At 30.2% G+C, this 11,188-nt stretch overlaps 1 protein-coding gene across 1 annotated transcript in view; it reads right to left on the bottom strand.

Moving 5' to 3' along the window:
• Nucleotides 1–8,331, bottom strand: part of LOC105622141 (prolyl endopeptidase FAP-like) — a 93,818-nt gene extending 85,487 nt beyond the window's left edge. The window contains exon 1 of the mRNA XM_012203574.1: nucleotides 8,308–8,331. Within this exon, the coding sequence (XP_012058964.1) occupies nucleotides 8,308–8,331 (24 nt within the window). The remainder of the gene's footprint in view (nucleotides 1–8,307) is intronic.
• Nucleotides 8,332–11,188: the final 2,857 nt, after the last annotated feature.

Below are 11,188 nucleotides of genomic sequence, written 5' to 3' on the forward strand. Positions count from 1 at the left end.
GTGTGTGTGTGTGTGTGTGTGTGTGTGTGTGTGTGTGTGTGTGTGTGTGTGTGTGTGTGTGTGTGTGTGTGTGTGTGTGTGTGTGTGTGTGTGTGTGTGTGTGTGTGTGAGGGACATTTTATTTATTATTTAATACAATTAATTCTAGTTTGGTATAGATAACAATTATAATTGTATCTTTAATATGAACATGAACATTAATTGCGTAAGCATATATATTTATCAGTCATGCGAATCTATTATAAAATTTTATTCAATTCATTTTATAAACAGAATAAAATAGAAATATTAATTTATTATTTATTATTTATTAATACACATACAAAACTATTTATTATTACACAATAATATATAATTTTCTTAAATGTTTGAGAATAATACAATTATTTTTATTATCTTCAAACATTCAAGAAAATTGTATATTGTGTAAATAATAAACAGTTAGTAATAGTTTTATTTCATTCTGTTTATAAAATAAATTAAATGAAATTTAACGATAGATTCCTACAGCTAATAAACATATATATGCTTATGTAATTAATCCATATTCAAATTAAAAATACAATTGTAACTGTTATCTACCGAACTAGAATTCATATTATGAATATTTAGATTTAACTGTACGAAAATATATTATACATATTATTTATTAACTATTATATTCACGGCTATTGTGTATAAGCAAACGTGGAAAATATTCGAATATATTTCACTTCAGTTACCGACTACGTTGGACTGTTTGATTTATATCAACATCTGTTTGTCCAACATTTTAATTAAAATGTTGCATGCATGCTGTATCACCGGGGAATGAAGTGCATTCTGGAAAAGTTTTGTAATATCGTCGAAATATTTCTGCGACTGTATGCGCACTCATCAACAGTAGTGTGTAATCGAAATAATTAAAATATTTCAATATTGATATCAGTCAAGTCCATTCACGTAAATTCCAGCTAGCTATAATACATGTACGCAAACAAAGTACGTTATTTCACTATAATTTATCTCTCTTTTTTTAAACGTTTTGTAAAAATCCATTTTTTTCCTTTTTCCAGAATCATATGGATCTATATGATAGAATCTATAATCCCATTAGAATCGTAAAAAGATAATTTTAATTTTGTAGAGAAATTGAAGATTATACAAAAAATTCAGTCGTTTCGCGAAAATTCAATTCTCACAAAAATACTAGATTTAGTCCAGCTTGAAAAATGACATAATTTCACATTTCATAATCGCGTAAACGATCCGCGTTAAATGAGACGAATCAAATATGCTGATCAAAATATCCCGTATTCGTGGAAAAACCACCGCTTCTCTCTAAAATGACATTCTCGAACGCGGCTAGCGAGAGATATAGCGTTGCTACGATCGCGATATGAGGAATAGACTGGAAGAGAATGAAAAAGAGAGGAGTGAGACAATTTCTACGTAAGCCGGTCTTATCGAGAATTGGATTTTGTATTTCTGGAAAAATAAAAACCGGCGGCGCCGCCGCGCGTTGCCACCATCGCCGCTGTCGCTATCAGCGAAACGGCACCAATCGGCAACGTACGCGATCCTATATTTATAAATCTTCTTTATCAAAATTAAATATGATCGGCGCCACGACTAGCCGGATCTTATCGAGTCGACGTCACGATGAAATTTTATCCATTCCGCGGTTTATTGATAACGATAATAGAACACGGCAATTTAGAGAGAATAACTGCAAGTTAATCAATACACAAATAGTTCAAGTTAAGGACAAAATTGAAATACAATGATGCCATCTAAAAACGAATAGAATCAATTTTCCATATGGAATCTACATTTACGTCTTCAGATATACAGTATCAGATATACAGGTACTCTGGGACAAACTTTGAGGAATGATGGATTTCACCGCATAGTAATCAACTTTTATTAAAAATGTATAATCTCTACAAAAAGTAACTGAAATTGGAAAATTATACTTTTCATATGAAAATGCATATAAAACACAGTTTAAAAACAATATTTATATTTTATAATACAATCTTATACAATAGTTTAAATGAAAATTTTCTTATTTTACCTTAACTGTTTTTAAACATGTTTGCTTGTGAAATAATTTTTGTTTTAAATCGTTGCCAAATTTCATGTCGCTTTCAAATTCAATATAGAAAAATTTATAATTTCTTTATGTTGTTGAAAAGTACATGTAAAATACATTCTTAACCTGTGTCTTTCGATTAAGGAGTTACATATCTTTATATAACTATTTAATTGTAAAGTTCGCAATCGATTGCGCGACAGCATTACATATAACAATCAATATTTTTGCTTTTTTTATCTTTTTGAAAAAAAACAAAGAATTAGTATTCAGACGTCACACGTGACCGAACATATAGCTCCTTAAAAATGCATTCGAAAGACACAGGTTCCTAAACAAAGAGTTGATTCTTTTGAAGAGATCTATCATCCCCTAAAATTTGTCCCAAAGGTCCTAAAATGTCCTATATACAGATATAAAAGCTTTCTCTCACATTACAATTCTATATATTATTATTTTTCTACAATAAATATATAGTTTTTTTATAATTATACATAAATCCTTATTACATTAAGGACTCTTCTGCCCCAAAAAAAAATCCTATCAATAAATAACATCCTATCAATAATTAAACATTCTTCATACGCAGTATTTAAAAAGATTTCTATTAAGAATATATCAGAATTCAAATAATTATACGATCCAGCAGATCAAAGATGAATTGATTTATTATTAAATACTCGCGATAAAGATATTTTTTATACAACTAACGTGTGGGATTTTCGATATTTTGAACATATCTACTAACTGCTTGGAAAGTTGCATCATTATTTTAGACGAATACATGCATTGATAGAATGTATCTTTTATATATGGTCGATATCAGCAAACGCACAACGATGCGATTTTTCCTTCTTTATTTCTCTTTTTTTCTCTCGATTTTAGAAGCTCCTGCAAGTGCGCACAGCGTGATTTATGAACGAACGTCTTGACAGCACTGGATACGCTTTTCCTATACAGAGTGGAGAAACGATTTACGATTCGGCATTTAACTTACTGTCGCGTTAAAGAACGCGGTCTTTCCATTTATTATGCGTCGATGAAACGCGACTTCCTCGATGAGAACCCGTCGGAAGTGACATGATGAAACCTAAATGAAAATGAATCGCATAAAACGTAAGTTGAATTTTAACAAAGTGTGAAAAAATTAATGGAAAATCAACTTTCCAATTGCTAAGTTTAAACAAGAAATAAACTATTCTAATTACTTACTATAAACCAAATGCTAAATAATCTCCAATTATTAAATAGATCTCTAATTATAAATTATTAAATTTGTATGTAATTATTAATTATCGAATTCAAATATATATATAAAAAAATTAATTCTTATATAATACATTCTTATAGAATAATATTTAATTTCTGTCATTAAACATTTTGAGCAATAAAGTTTCAATCAAATTTATCAAATTAAATTTTAATTTTTGCGGAATTAAATTTCACTGTTGAAGCAACGAAAACATAAGATAAGAATCAATAAACAATGCATATATGCACTTTCTTCTAAAGAAAGAAGAGAGCAGGAAGAGTTAAGAAAAAAATTATAGACAGAGATGATAAAGTATTTAACTCTCCGCAGAATAACGCCATGTTAAATGGCATGAAAAATGTCGACTTCGGTCGAAGGTGTTTCGTCCTATACAATTCGTAACTACTACTGTATGCCAGTACGCGAAAGCAGCAATAATAGGCCACAATAAATATTACAATCTATAAGTGCTCGGCATTTCTAGTCGTGCTCGTAAAATTTCTAATATATCTCTACAACGAGCGATTTTTCGATACCGGTTGCTATTAATGTGCATGCGTAGTTTTGCGCGCGCGCGCGCGCGTGTGTGTGTAATGTGCAGAAGTTGCGGCCAAAGTACTCCCTACGACTCTACATGCATATACTATTATATGCGAAAGAAGTATTCGATTTTCCGATAACGTTCTTATAATGCAACATTTTATTGGCGCCATAATGAATGGTTTATCTTTACAGAATCGTGTATGAATAATTAATTGATAGCGTTACGACGTATGAATTGTGAGTTGTGGTTACCCAATGATTTGCGATTGCCGAGTTTTAACATATATTGCTGTTTCTATTCGCTATTCATCACTGGAATATTGTAAGTGGAAACTCACCATGAAAAGGATTAATTGAGTAATCGAAACAACAAAAAATATAGTCCAGAAATTTTTTCACACATATAACGTTTCTCAATGAATAATTAAACAAAATTTGCAATTCGCAATTCTTTAAACAGATTTCTAATTAATAATTAAATCATAATTAATAATTAAATTTTTCTATTCAATTAGTGCAAATTTAAATTTTTTAATTTAAATAAATTTTATAAATACGGTTCTTATGAACAATTTATCGAGTATATAATTAATAAAACAGCACAGAATATAATCCAAAACTTTTTTTACATATCTAACGTTTCTCAATGAATAATTGAATAAAATCTTTCGTAATTCTTTAGCTATTTCACATTTAATTAATAATTGAATTATTTTTCTATCTAATAAGTTTATATTCTAAATTCGATTCTTAAACAATATGTATTTCACAGCATACTTGCACAGTAGTCTACAATAATAAAAAAGTTTTCAGAAACTTCTTTCATTTTTTATGAAACTCTTATGAAATTTTTTCCTCTCTTGATGTGTGTACCAGAATATTAATTTCATGTTTTTCTCTCAGAAAACATTCTCTCATCGAAAGAGATTCGCCATTAACCTGTAGAGGAGGCCTGTTTGAAGGCCCCTTTAGGGATTCGACGCCATCTTTTTTGACTCGACTCCATAACATTAACAAAAAGTTCTAGCCCTTAAAATAAAAAAGTTGATCAAAAACAACCGCTGATCTTCAGAAGGTTAAGAAAGATAGTATTTTCGTAAATCGCGAATCCGCGATTATTTTCAATCAGCATCCATGAGATATTTATTATCATTAAAATGGATTTCTCTTTCCATGAACACTGGATTCTAATTAACTCGGCTTTTACAATCACGCGCCGTTGTTACAACTATCAATCGCGCACTCAGTCCATCGAAAAATAACAGCCTTTCAGTCCTTCTTCGTTCGTCGATGCCATTTTGCCGTCTGAATGCAGTTTGAACACCACGCTACCAGGTATTATGTGCAAAGTGCCACAATATCGAATGGATTCATTCTTCCACGAACGTGATCTCTAGAGAGAATCTCCTTAGAATCCACTGCGCTTTATCATTCTCGTGAATTTCTCTGTATGCTCTATTCCTTTGGGAAGTCAAATCGCTGATTAAAAGATTCGGAGTATCTTTTTCGAATTGCGTTCCTTACAGCATTCTCGCATTCTTTACCAAAACTCATTAATGAAACTAAAATCTTGCAAGCTTCAAGTACAACCTAATTCATTACAAGCAAATTTAGATAATTTTAATTCCTCGGTAATAAAGAGTAACAATATAATAATTGTTAAAACTTCACTTTTTGAAATTTAATCGCAAAATTTTAATTAATACGAAATGTATCTTGACAATAATAATTATCAAATAACAAGATGAAAAAATAAATGTGAGTTTTTGACATCATATATGATATTGACAACAAGTAATCCGTAAATAAAAAAAATGTCGATATTGATATTTGAGATTTTTGAGATTTATATGTCGATATTTTATGAAAAATGTTACGTAAAACTGATTGAAACTTACTATTTCCAATATCCACTTTTTGGTTAACATTTCCTATCTTTGGCACAATCCTGCCGCAATATCACCATGGAGATCGTAAATTAGTTGAGTGGAGAGACAAATTTTCGTTTTGCCAAGTCAGAGCACAATATTCCGTGAAACAGTATTTCTCAAGTTAGAGATTTACAACTTCGTTATCAAAATTACTTTGAATAATTTTTCTTTTCGAACAATTAGAATTAAGAATTATTCAATTTAAACATCTTAGAAAGGTGAAAAAAAATTTTTTTTTAAAGCAGATGTAAATATATATTGTCACATACACATATCTAATTTTATATTAATATAAAATTAATACTACAGTATTATGAATGTTACAACATAAAATACAAAATTATATAAAATACATAATAATACAAAATACTATTATAATATAAAATGCGTATTTCAAAAGATATTGAATACATTCTCTTAATTAATGAAATATTATGCGGATAACGTTAACGTTAACATAATCGAAAATGTTACTTATTCTACGATTAAAACAATAGCCAAAAAATAATCATGCTTTTAACTATTTTAAAAATGCATAGATAATGTAAATATTATTTTAAAATATAAAAATCGAATTTCATATTTATTCAACTGTAATTATTTTCCAGAATATTTTTTTCCATAGAATAGATTGTTTTCTAGCAAAATGTATATGAAATCTAAAAGAACATGAAATCTAAGAGTTTATTTTTACGAATTGTGTATTAGCAATGAATTATTATACTGCCCCAATTTATTCGTCAATAATTATATCAATAAATTTTTTTCTCTTATATGTGAGCATTACTGTGGAATTTATTGTCTTCGAACGTGTATGACGGGGCACGTGGCACTGCGGAATCACGCTCATACTTTATCTCGAGAATATTGATTTTCGCGGTCATTGCGTGAGCCAGGTCGACGGACGAACAAAAGAATCTAAAAAATTTAGCGGGTATGATGGAAGCCGGCCTGGCGAGACGCCAAGCACAGCATCGCGCTTTGAGGATCCATAATTTGTAACTGAACCGTCAACGTATAGTGCATTGTTATCGAGAGCACTTCGTCCGCGTCGCTCAAAATCGAATCCAAGTACCGCATTTCCAATCGAAATCCGGCACATAGTGAAAGAAACAAGCATATCGGAGCACGCTGATATATTCCTCTGATATATGCGATGCTTCTCTATCTTTATGACCACAAGACAAACTGACAACACAATTTGATCCGGTTGCATTGGTATATGAAAATAGATTAGAATTTGTAAAATTTAATGAAGTCTCTACAATTTTAATCTCAAAAACGTTAATCTTATTTATTTAAAAAAAATGGCACAGAAATGTGCTCCTAGTTAACTTATTATTATGAAATTTAAATTTATTATGAAATTTACATAAGATGAATAAATTATGGTAACGTTTACTACCCCATTTTACTTGAACATTATTTTAATACTTATTTTATACTTTGAACAAATTACAATAAATAATTGTTATTTATAAGAAATTAGCTCTTCTAAAAATATCTAAAATGAATTAAATAAATGTCTAAGATTAAAAATTAAATAAATCAAAATGTCTTTCTTGAAATTATCCGTACTCAATGTAAATTTTTATCATAAGTACTGCAATTGTATAAGATATAAAAAAATCATGTACTAAAAATTATACGAAGCATTATTTTACACATACAAAATTACGAAGTAATTTAAGTATTTCATAAAAGCATAATGCTCGCAATATTAAACCTTCGTTGTACTTCGCATAAATATACAATGCAATTCCGAATATTCGGTAATGATTTGCGTATATATAACCCTCGGAAATTAAGGTATTTGCTGCAATCGCACGTCGCCCGTCAACGATATCCGGCAAATGACAGTAAATCTCATTGCATCCTATTCACCGGAATAAGCTATGCCGTACAAAATTTAGGAGATATATAGCGTAAATGTCTCGTACATCGATTACGCTACGAGTCATACATTTCAGTATGAGTGTCATCCCTCACATAAATACATACAATTTATTACGGGGAAGCAATATTTTTTCATTATTATTTCATTTACAAGAATTTACTTTTTTGTATGCCTCATTGTAAAATAAATGAAAAAGTTTTCTCTCTCTCTCTCTCTCTTCTATTTTCAACTTTAAACAAAAACGTATAGGTTCCTCTTCATTATCCAAATTCTATAGGGAAATCTAAGAAAATGGTACATGACGTGAAATATTTTGTGGTCCGTAGCTTCACAATAAATATTCTGCGTTAAATGTTTCGCCTTAATTTTAATTCGCCTCAAGATTAATTATGAGAACTAAAAGATCTATAATATAAGAACTATAAATTAAGAATTATAAATTAGGCAAGAGCGAGAAAACTATCTGCAGTTTAAAATTGGTATTGTGATGAACACGTAGAGTTATCCAACTCCATCGAGTATATAAATAGTTAATGCCACGCATGCGCTTAACACCCACGACTTAATTTCCGCGATGTTATCGTTCACTTGGTTGTTCAATTATATTAACCTCTCTTCTCACACCAACAGCCATTTCCCGCACACAACCCGTAAATATTCTAGAAAATTTTTCCCCGGAGATGCGCTAACTAGATCGCTTGTGTACCTATTCTATCCAAAGCACCTTATCCTGACTACGAGATGTAGCGAATTCTGAGCGGCAAAAAGGATTTATCAGCTTATCTGATAATCATCATGCTCGTGCAAGAATAGTAACCATGGTTACGTGCTCTCTCAAAACAAATGTATCATTGTTCGCGAGTAGATGAAAGGTGGACCAACTCCTCTAGCGCAGTGTGTCATGGAGTTACTTCGTCGTCTTACGGGTCATAGGATCGGTCTTCTCGACCGCTGTTGTCGCTGGTCAAAGAACCGAGGATGAAGCCGAGCGAGATAATTTATCGCGTTCCGACATTGCAAACGGTGAAACAGCCTCGCCGCAACGGCGGAAATTAGATCGGTCTCGCCGATATGTCTTGATCACTTTACCTCGCGCTATCCCTCATCACGGATTTCATCGACCAAATTTATCCATGCGACAATCTTGACGGCGCTTTACTTCTTCTCCTTTCTTCTTCAGTTTCGTTTCCTTCGCTTCTTTTCTCGCTCTTTGCCTTTTTCTTTTAGAGCCAGGAAATACTTCTATCAAATATTTTCATTTTATACTTATTTATTCCTATTCGACAAGCTGTAGATTTTTTTTTGTCCTTTTCTTCCCCATAAACCACTATTATTGTTATATGTATCGCTATCTTTTTAACTAATTATAATTTTTAATTATTCGTTACTGTTGTTCATTATTCTCTCTTTGCAACCTAACTTAACTGAAACAAAACTATGTTTTTTTACAATATGAGAGAGAAAACATTGTTCTACTTTATTCAACCATCTGTTCTTTTTTAACTACCTCTTTTCTATCGTTTTCGCGATTTTCTTTTCCATTTTCTTATTTCTCTTTCCTCAGAAACTTACTTTACTAACAAAACTTGCAACTTTTTTATGACACTCAAATCACTCATTTACCTCGCGAGAAGTTTAATGAGACTTACAAACCGAAATGGCACTTGAGTGTTTTATGAGCCACCGGAAGGACAGTTCCCCTTAAAAAAAAACGCACGCTTCGCAATGATCGTGTAACAGGCATATTTATGGTGTGCTTGCGCAGCGCAAAGTAATAGCACGAGTTACATTCAGACCACGGCGAACGCATTTATCGACAAAAGAGCTTTTCGAACTTCGCGTGCACGCAGTTAACTTTTGCGTTAAAGGATGATGGTTACATAGCAAATCACGCGCGAGACATTCAAGTCACTTGCAAGTTAACTTGTTTCGAGAAAAGTAATTTCCGCACTGCTTTGTACAACAGATGAGAATTCCATAATTGAAAAGGTAAGTATGTTATAATGTTAATTTGAAAAACATACTTTATAGCCTCTTTTATATTTACACAAATATAATATATATTACGTGAAACAAACAATAATTAAAAAGTTCACTGAAATCTTATACAAAAATTCTTAGATTGAAAATTCCTAAATTTTCGAAAAAAATTTTTGAATATTTTTGTTTAAAATTTCAGATAAAATTAAAGAATTTTTTAAATTTTGAAATAAATTGAAATGTAAGTAACGCAAATAAAAGATATATTAAAAATTGTAGTATGTCATACTTATGCCTAATCGTCAATTGTATTTTATATTATCAAGAAAAAATGATCAAAGAAAAGAATTTTGATTTATATATTGTACTTGCGTTTAATCCTCAACATAGCAATGGGTGATTGAATCCGAAGTAAAAATTGTTGGACGATTGTACAATCTGTAGATTGTTAACTATGAGATTCTGAATTGTAAGGTAAAAACTTTAAACTTTCTTCTATCAATCATTATAAGGCGGAAGTTCACTTGTATTCATTCTGTATTTTAAACAGAATACTTTAGAATTTAAGTGTAGTTTTCATAGCTATTATATAATTAAGAATGTTAATCTAACAATATCTTTATAAATTAATGAGACTTACAGAGAAAATGGCAGAGAAAATAAATTTCGTCATTATCTGGATAATCTTTATTCTCAAGCGATCTTCATGAGAGCCACGAAATAAAGTATAATATTTATATAGATATAGTATATAGATATTTCTTTTAAATTTACCCGTTACGTTAAGAAGCTTAAGACATGGACAAATTTAATTTCATCTTTTTCAAGAGATTTCTGCCGATTGCGCAAAACGAGTCAAGAACTTCTCTACGTAAGCTACAACGTGAAGATCTCGCGTCTCTGTTCTCAGACAAATTGTTTACTTTTTCAAAATAAATGAAATAAAAAGAACAAACTACAACATGAGATGTATCTATCTGATTGTGAAGTTTTTGAAGCATTCATCTCGGAAAAACGAAAATTTTGATGATTTATAGCGCACAGGCTAAAAAGTTATAGTTTGTTCTTTAAATTTGTTACACGATATGTTCCGAGTAAGGTAAATAAAAGCAGGTTTTATAAAACACACATAAAATGTTACAGACGAACATGACATGTCAGGAAAATAAACATTGCGGAAAATGGTAACTAAATTTTAAAAAATGTCTATTAAATATAACTAATTTATTTTCCGTGCATAAGATACAAATTTATTTAAATAAAACGAATAATGTATATATTATTTTTACCAATAAATAATAAAATAATAGACAACTTAATAGTTAAATTAGTCTAGCTATAATGCAAGATTTATCATGCTTATAATGACGATGCATCTAAAAAAAATGTTAAAAATAATGTATATATATATATATATAATATATGTATATATATATATATATATGTGTGTGTATATATATATATGTATATATATATATTATATTATANAATATTGTTATATAAAATTAATT

The sequence above is a fragment of the Atta cephalotes genome (assembly GCF_000143395.1).
Source record: "Atta cephalotes unplaced genomic scaffold scaffold00040, whole genome shotgun sequence".
In the NCBI taxonomy this organism is placed as follows: domain Eukaryota; kingdom Metazoa; phylum Arthropoda; class Insecta; order Hymenoptera; family Formicidae; genus Atta; species Atta cephalotes.